The 19,712-nt window shown below is 41.8% G+C and overlaps 1 protein-coding gene across 1 annotated transcript in view; it reads right to left on the bottom strand.

The window, feature by feature from the left end:
- tanc2b (tetratricopeptide repeat, ankyrin repeat and coiled-coil containing 2b) overlaps positions 1 to 19,712 on the bottom strand; it is a 105,629-nt gene that overhangs the window by 24,744 nt on the left and 61,173 nt on the right. Inside the window, exons 5-8 of the mRNA XM_062442409.1 lie at positions 15,757 to 15,905; positions 11,256 to 11,439; positions 8,848 to 9,096; positions 2,338 to 2,469 (exon numbers count right to left, since the gene is read on the bottom strand). Coding sequence (XP_062298393.1) covers positions 2,338 to 2,469; positions 8,848 to 9,096; positions 11,256 to 11,439; positions 15,757 to 15,905 — 714 coding nt within the window. The remainder of the gene's footprint in view (positions 1 to 2,337; positions 2,470 to 8,847; positions 9,097 to 11,255; positions 11,440 to 15,756; positions 15,906 to 19,712) is intronic.

Here is a 19,712-nt window from a genome sequence, read left to right as displayed (position 1 = left end):
GCTCATGCCAAATTTCATTGCAATCTGGGCACTAGTTTTCTTGCTCTAAACTAAAAGACCCACCAATGGGACAGTGCTATTATTCCCAACACGGCCATCTTAACATTCACTGAATGTGTGACGCAAACTGACCGACCGATCACATAAACAACTAATTCTTTATTCAGGCGTTCCCTCTGTGTGTCTATTATATCTATTTTAAGGATGAAAACAATGGTAATTTGTCCTCAGATCATCTGCAGGGAAAAACCCTGTTCTTTAAGTCATTTGCCTCCACATCCTGTCTCCCTCTGTCTCATTCTCTGTCTCTCCTGTTGAACCCACAAGAGCAGTGCACTCAGGACGCCTCTGACACTGATCCGAGGAGGCAGAAAGCATGCTAGGACGCAGTTGGTTGGCTTGTAAACACACTTGGCTGCCCTTAGAGGAGGAAGGTTGAAACAAGTGGCTCTGGCAGTAACAGGGAAGCTCTGAAAGGACCTTACTCTTCCCTACCTTCTTCTGTCTTTTTTTCTATTCCAATGTGTCCATCTCCATCTCCTGTCCATTCTCTTTCTTCCTAACAATCTCTCACTCTGCATTTGTCTGCAGCTTGATGCCCTCAGGCAGGGGAATCACGTCGCAACTCAGCCGAGCGCACTCTCAGCTAAGTGGGGTCTTAACAGGTGTTTAAAACACACAGGGACGCATATTTGTGTTCACTTGGATGGCAGAGAGCTGCCATTATGGTGCTCATTACTGGCTAAGTGACAGAGGAAGAAGGGCGAGAGGACACATAATGTTCTGACATAAGGCCCTTTGGCCATGTGGTGAGCAGGCTGAGGAGATTTGCTTGATCAAGAAGGCGCTTGCCGTGTGCTAAACTTGAACAGTGCGCAGTGAGGCGCACACTGACTGTGATTGTTAAGCACTGGATAAGACACATTTTGGTAAAGTAGTGATTCAACCTGACAAAATGCTCTTTGTGCACTCCAACAGTGCCTCTCACACAAAAACACAAACACATGGCCACAACAAATATCTGACAATGTCCAGCACCAACAGCTCAGCAGCATCACCGCTCTGATACAGTGCAGAGACATACGTACTTGCAGAAATTTGCATCTGAAACACATTTCAAACCGCAAATCAACCATCACTGACTCTCATTTGAATTTTAAAATAACTTGCTTGTCATACAGCTTTGCCTTGCGATGCTCAGCTGCTTTGAGTTGTGTTATTGTTTGTGGATGAAAACAGGAGAACAGAGTCCTATTGTGTGTGTCTGCACTGTGTTGCACTGAAGCAACTAGCCAACCACAGCCACTTTTTTTTTTTAATTAAAGTGAAAGTCGATGATGGTTGATTGCTTTAACTTCAAGTCTTCAGTGCTTTTCAGCTGCAAATATCTGCAAATACACTGCAGGCTCTATATCCACAGCCAGCACTTACAATGCAGTATTTCTTGTAGTAAACATCTATTTGTCTGCAGCGTTTTGTTGCAGTTTAACATAGTGAGCAACAGATAAACTGGAATCTTCTAAAAGAAAAACTGCTATATGTTTTTTTGATATACAAACTAGAATTTTGGGCATCCTGAACCCTAATGGATTAAGTCATATAACTTCAACATCCCCAGTTCAACTCTGTTGCATATCACCCTCGTCTCTCTCTTGTCTGATTTCCTGTCAGCTTTCTGACAGAAAACTATCTTTAAAAAAAGCAATCAAAATTGCAGTCTATTTACAGAAAAATAAACTCAATGCTTTAGGTTCCATGGAGTGAAAGTAGAGCCAGATAGGAAGAAAGAGAGAGATGGGAGTGACATGCAACAAATGTCTCTGTCTGGAATCAAACCAGTGACATTGTGTAAGCATCTGAACCACTGAGCTGTCAGGGACACCAAACTCTTGATATGTTTAACTGTATTCAGCACTTCTTTATTATTCTACTACAGCAGAATATAATTGGTGTATCTTCATGTTGGATTTGTATTTTGAATGATGCCTTTAGGAGAAAACACTCCAATCTTTCTCGTACAGTATGTATTCATGAAATTCACATGTCATTATATTGTTAGCGACACAGAGGCGTGACTGTTTCACATGCAGCTCTCATGAACACTGAATAAAATTGCTCAGTGTCAGCAGCACCTCCCAGACTGAACCAGAGAAGCTCTCAGTGGACATGATGGGTGAGGAAAGTCTACGTGTGTGTGTGTGTGTGTGTGTGTGTGTGTGTGTGTGTGTGTGTTTCAGTGTGTGTGTTTCAGTGTGTGTGTGTGTGTGTGTGTGTGTGTGTGTGTGTGTGTGTGTGTGCAGTCTTTGACACTGCCATTGACACTGCCTTCTTTCTTACCTCTCAGGTCCTGCCCGGAGCGACCCGGCCCGCAGGTGGTGCTCTGTCTGGGCATGCGCAACGAGGTGCGTAATGGAGTGTGTCTCTGCTCATCCAGGTATGCCAGGTCCTCCAGGTGGGCTGAACTGGTAGCTGTTTTTGATAGAAGGAGGGGTACAGACAGTGAAAGAGACAGAGGAGAATGTTTTTTTAAGAAAGGACAAAAAAAGATTCTAGTGTCAGCATGTATAGGTACACTGAGATGTACAGTACATACAATACACAAGCTTGTGCAAACACACAAGTCAAGATGGCACTGGTGGAGGCCAGTGTCCCGAGGCAGTTGTCAGTGTCCAGCTTTCATACTTGCTAACTCCTACAGGAAAGAGCAAGCCAGCCCCATATGGTTTTGTCCTAAAATTCCCTCCTCTCAGTGTCTGTCACGCGGCACGGAGGCAGATGCCATCCGGCCCCTCTCAGGATTAATTAGCTCAGCAGACAAATGTCTTATTCATGGAGTGAGCGCCGTCTGACGCTGGCTGCTGATTGTTCACACCACGCTGTGTCTTCAGGGCCAACGCTCAGAACCAGACACCACCAGTGTGAGTAAGCACCAGACTTGATTCTCCGTCACACCTGAACCCCGCGGTTCAGTCAGAGGTGAGAGAAATGAAAGGGAAGTAACTTTGAAAAATAAAAGCCCGGAGGGATTAAAGGACTTAACAATCCACAGGTTGTTGGTTCCCTGACAGGCGAGAGCTGAGACAAGTAGTCAGTCATCGATTAGATCACTTAGTTTGTCATTCATAAAAGAAGTGCTTTGACAGGCAATCTGGTTAGAATAAACTCTACTAATGCATCAATCATGCGAAAGCTCAGGAGACAATGGTAGAGGACACAATATTAGAAAGAATATTAGAAAGAAATCATCTGAGTACCCTTTAAAACCTGTGTATTTCTTCAATTTTAACTCAATGACAGTTCCTCTTTATATCAACTTGGGTCTGTTTTTGTAGCTGTAACCATTGTTTCCATTTGAGATCAGGTAACATCGAGGTGACATTGCTACAACAAATGAGTTAATTGAGTTAAATACGAGCAGCTTGATGATCATTCAGGTTTTAAACAAGCCAGCAGTTATAAACCAGATGAATGAATCACAATATTTGAGTGGTAAAACTGAAACAGGAAATGGGTATCAGTCTGTGAGCTGTGATCATTTTCTCTCCCAAATAAGTGCAGCTGTTTAAAACCCAATTATATGATTTTCATGTTTCCTATCATTCTAATCCTTTGCGATGTCACTGGTCATCCGCTGAGTAAAATGTCCAACTGAGTTAATGCACAAAGCTACAAAAACAGCATGCAAGTTGCAATAAGCTGGATTTATCCTTTATTTATCACAAAAAAATATTCAATATTATTAAGTATTTATTTCTGTTAGTGAGTAAAATCAGAACTGCTTCTTCTCTGACACTATACCTGAGAAATCAAATTGAAGGAGCTGGGAGAAGGTGTGACTGCAAAAGCATGGTTCTCCTCTCTTTGCCTCCAGTCACTCCAAAAACTGAGGCACAGTAATCTCTCCAAGTAGCTTCCCAACTCGTCCCAGTATAAAACTCACCGGCACCTCAACACTGATCCTGTACTGTCCTTTGATTCAAAGAGTGATTTCTGTGCCGCTGCAGTTAAGCTCAGTGAAGTACTAAGCATGTGTATAGCTGTGTGTCACTCTAGCCATGGACCCAAAAATGAGCCACATGGGCTTCCCAAAATGGAGGGAAAATGGCAGCTGAGAATGCTGGAGGCTTGGCCCTGATGCGAATGGGGGTGCCGGTCATCCAACTAGGCTAAAAGTGGAGACAGAGGAGGCATTAATCTGCTGCTAAACCAAGGAAGAATGACTCAGGGCAACAGAGCTAAAAAAAATCCTTTTTTCTCTCTTTCAACTGTGTTTGAATCTGAGGACTCAAATCTGTGCGCTCATCATCTCTATCTGCAATGCAGCAGGCTGCTGGGGATCACATTCACAGTTCCTGTGCCAATGCGCTAAGACTGCACGCATAGTGAAAAGAAGTAAAGAGGGGAAAAAAGTATGGAAAAAGGAGAGTGTGGAGAGAGTAAGAAAAAGAAAGTGAAAAGAAGTCTAACTGTGCAGCAGAGAACTCAGCTGCTTTGGGCAAAAACAGCCACATCAGACACTTCCTGTTTGAAGGAGTGACTGACAGCATGAAAGCATGCGTCTGCACGCACGCACACACACACACACACAAACACAAAGACCAGCTGGGCTGCCGTCCAGATCCAGTCACAGTATCAGCCAGGGAGTGAACTAGTCATCACAGATATGAGGTGGCTGCTGGTGCTCTAAACGCCTCTCTGTTCTCCTTTCATCTCCCCAGAGATGACTGGAGATGATAAATAACAGAGGTCCTGGTAGTTAAACAATAATATTTTTGGTATTACACTGACTATGTAAGCTTAGGTGAGACCAGGGACCTATAAGGAAATCAGTAAAAAAAAATGGATGAAAAGGTAATCGATGACACTTCTCCGCCCCCGTAATTGAAAAATGTTATCTTGGGTGAGCTGTTATATTAATTTACTGAATTTAGAGAATATAGAGTAAGTTCACTGAATCTCAGAGTGTCTTTTATGCTCCTTCAGTCTTCATCTAAGTAGGGAATTAAATAAGCTAGTGTTTATAAATTCTCCAACATGGCAATGTCCTCAAGGGTCATTTCCACAAAATTATATACATATTTTAAAAAACTAACTCCTCTGATATGTAACCACAAAAATATTAACATTTTGTCTTATTGCCTTAGTGAACCCATGTGAAAACTGTTTCTGGAAAGACATTACCTCATCTCAGCACTGTCTAATTGGTTTGATATGACTAAAGGTAATTGCGAACATGTTTTGGCTTTTTTGTAACTGTATGAATCAACCCTTTAAAACCATCCAGTTAACAAGCCTATATAGACCAAATTATGACTGCAATTTTTCAGAGGCTGAGTTGCTTCTTCCTGCTCTGTGACATCTCAAACTGAATTTATCATTGTTTCATTTTCATTTAACCTCATGAGGATGTTGCTGTGGCTCTGGAGGAGCTTTGTAGGAAATAACCAGAGTGATGTCATCAGCGTGACCGCATTGTTAAGAAAAAAAAAACCTGCAGAACAAGTTGAAAGGTTACCTGACTCATCCTCATCCTGCTTCCTTACAGGATAGGTTCAACACTGTTTAACTGTGTATTAAAAAAACAGTCAGATGCCTGTATAACACTGAAAGAGGTTTTGCTCGCTGTAATCATTCCTGCTGTTCATACTGACCATTAGAAGATCTCTTTCAAATGTGCTTACAATGGAATGATTGGGAACAAAATCCACAATCCTCATTTTATGCATTTTTTTCTAAAGTCAATATGAGGCTCCAGCAGTCTGAGTTAATTAAATAGTGGATATCTTCCAGTGTTATTTTATTTTTATAATAAAAATTCCATCTTTGTGTTTTACTATTGAGCTGCGGTGAAAGCAAGTACCAAAAAGTGGGATTTTGGCAGTAAAAAGACCAATTTAATCACTTTATTTGAAATATCTGGATGGCTGAAGCTTCATATTAGCCTAAGATAAACTACTAAATACATTTTTTTTAGGAATGTGGATTTTGTCTCATAATGGTCAGTATGAACAAGAAGAATGATTACAGCAAGAAAAACATGTCAATATTCATCTGGGCAACTGAATAATGTTTTAAGACAGAGATGAAAAATTGTGAGTCTGTCTTTTAAGCTGCTCCGCAAATGCCACTATTCTTCAAGTAGTGGAGCCATAAATTGGTTTAAAAATGAATCACTCGGTTCATGGCATTGCTTCCCTTGACCTGAGATGCACCATGTTTGTTGTTTAAATGCATTATGGGTCTGATGACATCATCAAGATAATGTATCCAGATACAGATCATGTTTAAATGAGGCCTAAAAATCAGGAGTTCTTCTCTCTGCTGCAGTCAATCGGTCTCTCACAATTTACAAGTTTAGTACAATACTAAATCTCTGGAGTCCCCCTTTAATTTCCTTTTTAATAGACCTGATAAGTCCTATTATGGTCAGAAACCTCCTTAGCATGGCAGACCAGGGCAGGATGGGACAAAACAACATCAGGTACAGGAATAAAACAACACTAAAAAAGCTAAGATTAGAGAAAATTACAAAAACAATAAGAATAGACAGAGATACAAAAGCTGCACTGAGCTAAAAACATAGACATAGTCATTTACAATAGCCTTTAATTCAGATGGAGATTTTTAGGGATTCTAGCAGTGACTAAGGACGGTTCTTCTGCTCATTTTGTCCTTACTTATTTTTCACTGAATAAAAAGCTTGAAAAAAAAGCCTAATTCCTGGTGGGCAATTAAGACTTAAGATCTTAAAATTCAGTCTAACTCTGCTCCTCTCAGGTGAGGAGGGTTAGCTACATGAAGGGAGAGGAAACAAGGGATACTTGGTTTACTCCTTTCCTCATATCCATCGTCAGTTCTACCAACGCACTGCCTTCATTAGGTAATAGAGTAGCTGCCTCCCTCCTCGTTTTTCCTCCCCAGTCACCTCCTGCTCTCGCTCCGTATCTCTCTATCCCTCTCTTTCTCTCTCTTTCTCTCTCTCCACACATCAAAGCGAGTCTCTCTGTCACTCTGGGGGATAGAAATGGTTAATGCCTGGGGCTTTGATGTTCCACTGCTGTGTGAGCCCAGCCAATCCTCAGCCTGTGCTTTCCTCCCATCCCTACATCATCTAATAATTCTTTGTGGAGGAGAGAGAGAGAGATTATGAAACTCTTTTTCACTCCTCTTCCACATGCATCCATCTCGCTCTCCTCAATATGGAATTTCTGTTTCTTACAAATGCCTTCATAAAAATCATTATGTTTAAAAAGAAATCTCTCACTGCCTACTCGTTTTATTTTTTGCATCATCTGTCGCTTATAGCATCTCTTTCAAGCCGTCTCCAGCTCACCCAGCCTCCCTTATTGAAGGTCTGGGTACTGAGGAGAGGAGATCGAGGGTGAATCTCCAAAACCCGGCGGAGTCGCTGTGCTGCCAGACAGCGGTGTCAAACAGCAGAACATGACCAGCATAAAGAGAGGGTCAGAGCTGCAGTGACGGGCCTTGTCAGACATATTATGGTGTTTAGTGAAATATATATCCATGTCTACAGCATGTACACACTTCTTTTTTTCCCAGTGGGAGTGGGAGAAGTGCATAATACAGCTCATTGTCTCTGATGATGAGAACGATAATACAAATCAAGAACAATAATCCAAAACCATTAGAACTGCCTCTGTGTTATTAAACTGACATTTTTCCTGACATATTTACCGTTACTTTTGGGAGCCTTTTGTGAAAGGGAGCTGTGGCCTACAATAAGAAAACACACATCAACGAAACCTCTGACAGCAACAGGAATGCCAGTTTTCTTATGTGATATTCTTCCAGCTGCAGTGAAGCCGGGTTTTTTTTTTTCTTTTTCCCCAGACTGTATTATTCTGCTTTGTGGTTTGAATTCATACCAGAGGGCTGTGACGGTTTAACAAAATACCACTGCAGATTAGCCGCTACCCAAAAATTTCAACATAAGCTTATGAAATATGAAAACAAGAGCGGTTTCATCCCTAGATAATTTTAAAAATGCTGTAAAAATAACAACAAATTGAATCTGGAGAGCTCTTTCTATGACCAGGCTCAGATTTTTAGGAAGTTTTGGCTAATGTATCCCAGTTTGCTCAATCTGATGAGAAATATGAACTGGATCTTTAAAACTGTCCCTGTTTTTATTTATATATAAAAAATATATTTAATCTGTTAATAGGAGCAGTTTACATTTTGTTTTATATTATTTGCATCTCCTGAAAAAGTGATATTTGTAGGTAAAAAAAATCTGCTAATAGCCAATGGGTGACAAGGACATGAGTGGGTTTAAAAAAATAAAAAAAGTATAGCAACAAGATGGTACATAGATTATTTAGGCAGTTGATATGGAAGAAAATCTGGCTGAAAAGTGACAATAAAAAAACAAGGTCTAATGACACTCAATCAGGGTTTTTTTGGCACATTAAAAATGACAGATTTAAGGTCTTATAGACAACCGACTGCTTCTTGCTTTGAAACCATGAAACATGAACACATTCCTTTGCTCTTTTCCAAAACATTTCATTGTTTGTTGCATTTGTGGTCACGGGAGTCATACAAATGGAAGTCAAAGGGAGTCAGAATTGAGAAGGGAGGATCAAAGTTAATCCAGGAAGAAAACAAGCAAGGAAAGAAGGCTTGAAAGGAATGAAAAGGGTGTCAGGAGCATTAACTGAGTCAGAAATATGGTGTAATAAGCCTGAAAACTGAGTAGTTAATCCCAATTTTTGCCAAAAATGAGAAGACTTTCTAAACAATATGAACATGCACCCTTTTAATAACCTTATTTCTGCCTCCTTAGACTTTTACAGGATTTTTTAGGGGAAAGAGGAAGGGACTCACCAGCCACAGAGTTAGGGCGGGGCATGAGGTACAGAGGGATGGAGTGGGCAGAGTGGGAGGACATGCTCTCAAGGTTGCGCTCAGGGATTTTGTTGAGACTGTAGGTAGAGGCGGTCATGTTTTCATCCACCCTGTACAAGAACGAGTCCATGCCTGATTTCTGGGACTGCCACAGTTTCAGGTTTCCCCTGGAGCCCTCGCCGTATTTACCACCTCGCTCCATGTTCTCAGAGTAGCTGGTCAGTGTGGCTGCAAGAAAGAAAAATGAACACTTTCTTCAATGCTGTGATGTTACAGTTTTTAACTCACCACTTGGCTCACTGTGACAAAAACAGTGTGTTTTATTTTTAGGCTATTTTCACACAAGGTTTGTTTGAGTTTGCCTGTCCTCCACCTTACCCCCACTAGTCTGCTGTCACACCCATTTACTGTTATTCCTAATTGATGTGCGGTACGGTGGTGTAATGCTCTCCTTGTCAAACTGCAGGTGTTCATTATTGTTGCCAGGAAAACAAAGTTGCCACCTGTTTTGACATACACAAAGTGCTTCACATGAGTGAGCATTTTATCTCTCCAGTTTTCTTGCTAACAATGCAAGAACGCTGATGTTGATGTCAACATTACGCGTGCACGTGAAGTGGGAGTGTGAGACTGCATCCGACCGCGTGTGAAAAGAAAAGCGCCACGGTTCACCTGGAGACTGATCATACACACTGTTGTTCATCAGGTGACGTCAGCTGTGGATTTTGGTTTGGGATAAACTTTCTCATTACCACATTTTAAGGTGAACCACACCCTTAATTCTGACTAAATGGTCTATTAAAATGCACTAAGGCAATGAGAGAGGCACTGTGGGTTTTAGGATGCAAACTACAACCTCATGCGTATTCCTGCTGACTTTCACAGGCTTTAAGTGTCCGGATGAGGGATCTTTGACTTTGGATTAATCTGACTGAGCAGCTGTGAAATCACGTGACTTGCTTTTATTTGGTTTCTAACTGTACTTAACTGCTTTGCCTGGTTTTGCTGCATTTACTTCTACCATTAGAAAGATTTATAACCTCACCAGCATGAGTGCAGGGCTTCAAAGATGACAAGTCAAAGTTAACGACAGCTAAATAAATAACTAAATACAAATAAAATGCAGATTAACCATACCACAAGTTATGTTCTTCAATAATCTTTAAAGCTGGTGATATTCTACTTTTTTTTTTAAAAATCTCATGAAAAGACCAAAACCAACAATGAATGGATCCAGCTAACAAGATTTGGCAGTGTACTCAAAGCCTCATATATCTTCTTCCTCTGGTCTGTGGAGGTCAGAAACTATTAAAAACACATCAATGAGCAACATTGTTCCAGTGGGGGACATGTTTCCTCACTATAATGAACACACATACTGCAGTTTATCCATTCCCACATGTACTGTATGCCTGCTGCTGTAAATACCCACCAGCAGGCTAAATGTGTAATAATCCATAGCTGAAAATAGTCCCGGACAAATGCACCATTTCCTCCTGTTTGAGTAGCGTTTGCTAAAAACTATCATGACCAGCTGTTTTAGGCTCAGAGTTACTGAGCCGTTTTATATTTTTGACCTCTTGAAAGATTTACGTCTTCCACTTCCTACAAATAAGCGTGGAGAGATGGACAGAGATGGTCTTTTCACAGGATTTTTATGACAATAAGGAAAATATAGAATAACATCAGCTTTATTCTTTAAATTCCAACTGAAATTATCTTTACTCATCCGGTTTTGCAGTCAAAAACATCAAAATGTTAACATTTTTGTTAATAGTTTTCTTTTATCATTAAATGGGAAGAAAAGAAAATGTCTTTGGGGGAAATATAAGGAATGGTTTTGAAGAGTAAGGATCACACCTGCATCAAAAAAGACATTTGTGGGGAGGTTTATATTCTGGTTTATGTGCTGCCGCTAATTAGCTATTAAGGCTACAAACTAATGTTAGCAGTCCACTTTTCTCTGGTGAATGTTTGCTCGGTGGCTCTTTCAACAAGCTAAGATGCAGAACAAGACGTGGGTTCATATTTGCAAATAGGATAATCTGTGGCTCTTGCATTGTGCAGCAGGGTGCTGTCTTGCTGTTTGAATAAGTCATTGTGACTCTCTGTCTAAAACAGAGCACAGACGTTACTGTTTTATGCAAATATGGTTTAAAATGCAGCGATCTGATTGGACGCTCTAAAACAAATTCTCCATCTACATTAACAGAAAGCTCACTGTATTCCAAAGAATAACCACAAAGCAAATAATATTCAAATACATTCTTTCTAGTAGTTCCTGGTTTTAAGTAAAGTAAATGACGTGTTGGAGAAGTTTCATTTCTATTGGACTTCCAAGTTTGTGTGTTAGAACTGTTCTTTGTAAATCGGTGTGCAGATCTTACCGATAATCCCGCTATCCCTGCTCTCCAGAGTTGAGGTGGGACTGGTGACAGAACCGTAGGCACAGTCCTTGTTGCCGGCCTGGCCGGGCATGGCAGGGGGGAGGGTGGAGCAGGGGCTGCCTGCAGGGGGGGAGGCAGTGCTGCTGGTCAGGGTGGAGCACGGGCTGATCCTCTGGTTCTGACCCTAGGATAGACACACATGTAAAAATGTTTTAAAGCTTTGTTTTGTTCCAATAACTCAATAAGCACATACCGGTACAAACGGCAAAGCACAATGTTTGAACTTTTAACATCTGAGTCATACACAGAGGAAAATGTCATTTCAATATTGCAGTTTTCAAAAGCTCAGCCTCCCTGCTGGTTTCACCACATGTAGTCATCCTTTCTAAGGGTTCTCTGTCCAACATGCACACAAACACTTAATAACCAATCATGTTTAGCATTTTTATTGAAATAAAGGTTTCAAAGAACTTCAAAAATCAAATAAGAACACAAATACAGTGTAATCAGTATATTTCCACACACACAAACACACTCAACATCTAGTATTCCTTCAAATTATGTTAATAAAACCTATAAATAGCACTTGAAACACTAGCAATCACTTAATACATGTACAGATGTAATGCACTTTCCAGCACAATCTACTGCAGCTGAGGAATAGGCAAGAATAGACCAAACACTGGAGATGTATTACACATATCAGGGATGTGACCCGGAACATCAAAATGCAGGAAAACAGTCATTTCCCTTTTTAGCAACAAAGGGGAGTGGCGTTTCCCACATCTGATTCTGTACAGTCCCATGGCACGGCTGTGGCTGCATAAATCTTCCTAAACATGTAGTTGTGACTATTAATTAATTTAGTCTTTACACTAATACTTAATTTTGTAGCCTGGATTGAGCTCAATAGGAACACAAGTTAGGAGAGTAGGAGAGTATATTTACCCTTACTGACTGACAAACTTTAATGCACTTTTGCCATGACTGCAATTAAGTCTTTAAAAAAAAGAAAAAGCTCAAACTTAAATCCCATACGCTTTATGAATTCATATTCTCTCCAGTCTCAGCATTGTTTTGGCACCCTGCAGTGACCCCTCTTCTGTGTCGGCTCAGGTTAGAAGACAAGAGACCACGGGGGACAAAATAAAAACACTCGTCTGCTGCGTCTAATCTGCTGCTGAGAACACCCACAGATGTACTCTCACGCGGAAACAACAAAGATACGTGCAAGCGGCATCCACATATAGGAAGAGGAGCAAGAAAAACAGGGACGCCGAGTGATTAAGTATGTGTGTCAGACACGAAAACACATGAAGGTCTCTCCTTAACTGAGCTGCTGATGAGTTCAGTTCAACACAGGGGTGAACTTTTCGGTTCAATCTGCAGGAGGAAGACTGACACCCACACACATATACATATACAGTCAGGAACAGGGCTGCAACTGACAATTCTTCTCATTATTGATTAATCTGTTGATCTTCTGTTGGGGCGGCTGTGGCTAATTGCAGGATTGGTGATCAAACCAACCCCTGAGGTCCTCCTGTCTACAATTTGAAGTGTCCTTAAGCAAGACACTGGTCCTCAATTCCTCCTATTAGCTAAGTAAGCTTTGTATAATCATGATTACTTAATTAACCATTTCCTCTATGCATAAGAAGTGAAAATGCTTGTTTCGTCCGAACCCCAAAAATATTCAGTTTGCTACAATATACAACAGAGAAAACTGAGAAGCTGGAATAGCACCATTTTTTACATTTCTGTTTGATAAATGATCAAACTAAAAAAACAGTCTACAGCTATGCTAGCAGCTCACTGTACTTAGACACAGCTGTGCTTTGAGCTAAATCATAATGTCAGCAGGCAAAATAACAAAGCTCACATGTTACGCAGATATAATGTTTACAGTTGTAACCCCCTCACGTAATAGCACGCAAACATCGGCTAATTAGTACATCACTGAAACTAAACTAGGAGTGCTGTAAATAATTGCGGTAGTGCTGTAAATAATGTAATCTGTCTCAGACCTTTGATTCTCTTTTTTGATTTAATTTTTCAATGTAACTTATTGCAAATGTGTTGTTTTTTAATCTGACTGAGTGAAGAGCACAAGAATTCAAATGTGCATGTAAGGTGTGCCTGTGCAAAAACAATAAAGTCTCTTGAAATCTTAAATCTTGACATTAACTTCTGTGCAATCCATTTAATAGTAGTTGAGACATTTCACTTAAAACCACAACTGTCAACCTCATGGTTTCACTATAAAGTCAGAGGATCATCAAAGTCATGGAGTTTTAATCCTCTGGGAGCCATTAAAGTCTGTACAAGATTTCATGGTAATCCAACCAATAAGTGTTGAGATATTTTTGAGTCTAGAAGAACCCCGACTTTGACATGTATAAAGCCACAAACATAGTGCAGCTAAAAAAGAATAATATCAAGATTACTGCTAAACACTCCATGACTAATTTTTTATTGGTTGTTGATTACTTTGGTATTAACTGACGGATTAGTCAACGTATTGATAGTTTCAACACTAGTCAGGAACTATTACAATCTGTATGCCAGAAGAAAAACAAGCAACTCTAACAAAACATGTTTCACAATAACACTTGGTGGTCGAACGAAAAACGGTAACACCTGTAAGCCTGTCAACAAACCGTCCATTAAGGTACATGGCTTCAAGTTTGTCTGAGTGTGTGCGTGACTGATTGAGAGAACAATTTGTTGTGTTTACACATCACATGAACAGACAAATCTTCAAACCTCTACGCACCCACAGCGACGCTGCAGATATTGAACCACGCCTTGTGCAGAACTGACCTTAAACACGGCACGGGGGTTGGGTTGAACTTGGAACAGTTCGACTCTTATTCACGGAGCGAGCGCACGAGAGTAGGAAAGGCAATTAACCGCACTCTCAGAGAGTTAAGGTCACCTTGTTCTCTCAGTTGCTGAGGTCTTGCAGAAGTGACACCAGCTATTGTAGGAATGTAACCATGTCAATTGGTAGAAAGATGTTTTACTGATATGAAAAAGAGAGAGTAAAAACAGGTTGATATCTGCTTGGCTCCACTGTTGATTAAATGTAAAGTGATTAGATTTCTTGGTCGTAATGACAAACATCAAGAGAGATTTTCAGCATCACCAGTGAGCTAGCAGTATCACAGGGCTGTCAACTGAAAGCTGGTAAATCCCAAGCAAATTAGAAAAATTACAACTAAAGCCCACTCTCTTATCTGCTAATAGATGGTGTCTTCGAGCAATCCTTGTCTTGTCATTTTTGTTCGTTTAATGAATCAAACAAACTGCAATCCCGAGAATCGTATTTGGGGCAGATATCTAAAATAATACATTTGTACTGTGTGCACGATGCAGCGGGGTGCTAGTATGAGTCACGTCTCTAAAAAGAGCCGCTTGAATAAACCTCTCTCAATTTATACACCCCCACTGCTACAGCAGCGCTCACATCAAGCACAGGCAGTCCATCAGTCTAATCGCTTATCCACACTGCTTTAGTGCAAACCCATACCTAGGCCTGCTTTAAACGCTTCTGCAACAGGTTTGCCCCTTTTCCCTCCTTATTTCTCCTCCTCCTCCCTCCCTCCCTCCCTCCCTCTCCCCCCCCTCTCTCCCCCCTCTCTCCCCCCCTCTCTGCTACTACTGTGTTTTCCTCGAAAAATTCATACCTATCAAATCAGGTTTGGGTAGTGAAACCAGGGCATCTGCTGCAGAGCTTAGAGCAGGCATGTTGTGCCAAGAGCTGTTTGTTGCACAACTGCCAAATTCACGAATAGAAAGGTCACGGCGCAGAGAGAAGATCCTCAGGCTAACCTGTTGCATGTCAACACAAGAAACATGCTTTCAGCCCGAATAAAGTGCTCTGGGAAAATAAATAATTAAGAGTATTTGTTATATAAAAATCTAATTAGATGGTGAGATATCTGATGCTTGATGGAGAGGCACTGTTGTGGATCTGAATCCAAAGCGTTTTAGAGTCTGAGGGCAATTTCACAGAGAAGTCTTTTGATCTGGCTGTCCTGGCTTCCAAAGATCCGTCAAAACCGAATGTAAACAAGCTCATTATAAAGATAAACGTCAAAACAGATCGAATCAGACAAGTTCACGAGCGTTCAAGTTCCCGAGCGCAATCTCTCACAATGGGAATGTGTCAAAATCACATATGCGGTAAGACAATTAGATTAGGATAAAGCATATCAGTAGCATGAAGGGTGATAAGGAATGAAAGAAAATAGTGTTTTTAGCGACAATTTTTTAATCTTAAGCCTTACAAAACCCCAAACATTTCTCGTGAACTGACTTACAGTGACATCATGGGATTTAGTGGGGAAACAAACCCCCACATAGTACGTTGAGAAAAGACACAACACTGTAATTCCTTTTCAAAGATCTCCACACAGAAATGAGTCTTTGTCACGTTCTCACAGCAGATTTGGGCGTGACAGAAAAAAAAAAAAAAATTCATTAGTGAGACCATTACCTGTCTCGCCTCGGGTTCCTCCATGCTGTACTGGGAACCGGCTGGCCCCTCACTCACTTTGTCTCCCAGAAGGAAACCCAAACGCGTCATCAATGTGTTGGCTGCCTCATCCACCGACGGAGGGGGGCCCAGCTCCTGGCTTGACTCCCCTGCAGAGGCAGAAAGAGAGAGAGGGAGGGAGAGAGAGAGAGAAAGAAATAGAGAGAGAGAGAGGGAGGGAGGGAGGGGAGGAGGGGAGGGAGGAAGGCATTGCGGGGGAGAGAGAAAGAGAGAGAGAGAGAGAGAAAGAGAGAGGGGGGGGGGATGTGTGTCAGTGGTGGGCAGACAAAGAACAGCAGCTTGTTTTGCCGTTTTCACATTAAATAAAAAAAAAAAAAACATCCACCACTTCTTTACCTGGAAATACTACACACACAACACTTCTGTTACAACTCGCTTTGCATAAACCACAGCAGCAATAAAAGACCCGGACACAGGATACAGAGCACCTGCGCTCAGGACAACGATATGAAAACACCCTACCTGAGCTTTCCTGTAACTCCCAGCTGTGCATTAAAGACTCATTCCACAACAACTGGACATGTCGGCTGAGATGTCTTCACAGATAAACTCCAAAAATCCCTTCAGCTGCAACTACAAGAATCCTTTCAAACTGTTTACAAAACCCTCTTTTCCATGCTGACAACAAGAAAGACGACAGCTCCTTCCGCACCACTCATCACTGCTGCGGCTCGTGTGACGTAATAAGATACGCCCTTCACCTGTGTGGTGAGGAGTGTGTCTGTGTGTCTGTGTGTGTGTGTGTATGTGAGAGAGAGCAACGGTGTGTGACTGAATGTACAAGACAAAGTGGGTGTGTATCCACCCCTCGAATCCTGTTTACACAGACTTCCAGCTCTAAAGAGAGAAAAGAAAACACCAGGGTAAAGCTGTGTGATGATCAGATGATCAAAAACCACACACACACACACACACACACACACACACACACACACACACACACACACACACACACACACACACACACACACACACACACACACACACACACACACACACACACACACACACACACACACGGAAAGCATACACTTGTAGATCTGAGGGATTTCAGTTGCCAACCCAAAACAAAATCCCCTTATGACCTCATCATGTCGCTCTGTTGCCGGGTTATTTTCCACCTAGAACAAACCCTCACCGGTGGTACAGTATCATATTTTTCAATAACACCTGGCTATCATACCCCAGAGGTACCTACAATATCAATTTCATTTCAATTTCACTTGATTTACTCAAGTGTCACTCTTACTGCTAAAGCTTTGGTTAATTACTCACCATACTGGTTGTTAAAAGACTAACTAATGGCTGAACACAAGAAGCTGTAATTGGATGTATAAGCCTCTGAATTGGCCCAGGCATTAATGACATTGAAGCCAATAGCATGAGATGGCTGGTGTTTAAATAAACAGTAGTGAGACAGAGACGGCTTGCCGCAGAGCCAGTTTTTTCTCTCCCCTCTCCTCTCACCCGTTTTGCTGCAGGGCAGGTTGGACCAGACTGGCAGGTAGCAACACTAAGTCCTGACTGACGACCATTAGACAGTTCCAGCCGCCGCACCATCTCTCTGAAGACAGACAGCTTGTCTAATGCCTGTGGCCTCTCGCTGCTCTGCTCAAAGTCCTGCAGACAAACAGGCAATCTAAGGCTCTCCATTGGCTCATGGACGGACAGGCAGGGCACTGTCAGGGTCCTCATTAGATTGACTCCAAGTTTCTCTGAGCAAGTAAGGAACCTTCTGAGAGAGGAAAAAGAAAAGCTTTGACGCAAATGGGGATAACATGTTGCCTACACTGAACAAAAACACACAGCAGCAACCAATAATGAGGTAATCACCGCACACATTAGGTCCAAAACGACTAATTACCTATGAGCCTTGATGAGATGGATGTAGCTGCTAAGTAATGCGGCTGGATTCACTTTATGTGGAGCAGAATACATTTACGCGGGGGCCTCCAAGGTCACTGAATTGCCGAGCATCCCTCGAGGAAGAGAGCCGAATGCGGTAATGGAGAAGATGTACGTAGATGGAATTGCAGTCCCACCTCCTTTCAGCTAATTTCACAGGGGAAGGCCGTGATGTGCAGCCATCATCGGGAGAAAATTGCAGGCAAACAGAAGCAAAAGTGGCGTTTCTGAGCCTCATGTGTGTGTACACAGCGCTCTGCATGTGTTTGCTCGTGTGTTAGCTATATGGCTGCATGTCTGGACATGGAGGGAAGGGAAGGGGAAGGCCTCCTGCTTGACAGACTGGTAGTAGTAAGCAATGAATACATTAGCACTGATTAGTCAACTGTTCCCGAAGGGGGGGTTTGCGGCCATGACCGTGATCAAACAGGGGCTCAGTCTGCTTCTGTGATTTCCTTTCGCTCATCTCTTTGTCTACCTCTATCTGCCTTTAGTTCCTGTCTCTCTGTTCCTTTTTCACTTCTTACCACTACATGTCTATCCCAGCCAGCTGTTGGACAACTGTGCAGAAGGGGTGAGCCATTTGTCTCAGTTTCTTTTTGATGTGGGAGAAAAATCTCTAATCTGGATGCCGCAGCCCGCAGGAACTCCCTTGAGCTAAAGATAGGCAATCCTTTTGTATACCATCCAACAACAAAAAACCCCAAAAACTTCAACACACTTAAACGCATGACGCAAACCTAGTTTTTTTGGGCAACAATAATGGCGGAGATGTCAAATGATATTAACAACTTAACTGTTTGAGAAGCCAGAAAGAAACAAAAGTATGATATCATAGCACTTGTATTGCATCTGCTTTTAAATCTCCCTCTAATGAGCTTTCAACATTTAATCATTACTTCATCTTTACACTGGCACCCCACCAAGTTCTTGTTCTCGTTACATCACATACGGAGCCCTGCATGCTCAGACACCTGCGTACGTCTGTAACCTGCTGCACCCTTACAGCTCAGGTATTCTGACCGGGGCTTTCTGGTTGTCCTCTCGCTCTCGACTGAAAACAAAAGAGTGCTTTTTAAGTTGTGGCTCTGACATTGTGGAATGCTCTCTTTATAGATTCTGGTGACGCCTTTATTTAAACTGACCTTTGTCTCATCTCATACTGTTTTGTGTTTATTCTTTCTGTTGCTTATATTTTATTATTAATTTCTTTCTTTACTGTCTTTTATGGTCTTATTTATGAATTAATTATTTTACTCTTGTGAAGCACTTTGTGGCTTTGCTCTGTGAAAGAGGCTATGCTATGCTACATCAACTTTACTGACTTACTTACTAATGAGCTACTATCAAACGGGGATATATGCATTACCATAATGTATGCATGTATGGGTTGTATGTATTGATTTCTTTCAGCTCATGCAGCTCTACTTTTGGTTCTTTAAATACAGATTATGGCACACGCTACCTCTTGCCGAGGCCACTGAAGCGATACACATAGATCACTTCAAAGCTACATGACAGCGCCAAACACATATATGCACGCCTTCAGTGGAACTTCAGGCATTTCTCATCGCAGTGACGTGACATCATGATGTCCTTAATGATAGAATTTGAATATGAATAATTTTTTCTTTTAATCTGGCATAAAACACGTCTCTTATTTTTGTCAGTTCCCCACCAACACACACATACACACACACGCACGCACGCACACACACACACACACACACACACACTCCTCTCCATTGGATTCCTGAGCTGTGAAGAAGACAGATGGTTGCCATAGCAACTATCTTTGCGCGCAGCTAGGAATGTGTTTCTGTGCAAGCGCATCTGTTTCTCCCTGGCCGTCCACAGATCTGCCCTCGCGCTGAGAGGCAGAGAGAAGCATGTGTGCTGCAGGCAGGGGACTGGACGGGACAGGAGATGATATTAATAGGCCTGAGCTGCAGGTAAGATAACACAAACCATGTGGTTGCTCCTGTTTCACC

Source organism: Scomber scombrus, chromosome 21 (genome assembly GCF_963691925.1).
Source record: "Scomber scombrus chromosome 21, fScoSco1.1, whole genome shotgun sequence".
NCBI classification, from domain to species: Eukaryota; Metazoa; Chordata; class Actinopteri; order Scombriformes; family Scombridae; genus Scomber; species Scomber scombrus.
This window is presented reverse-complemented; position numbering and strand designations above follow the sequence as displayed.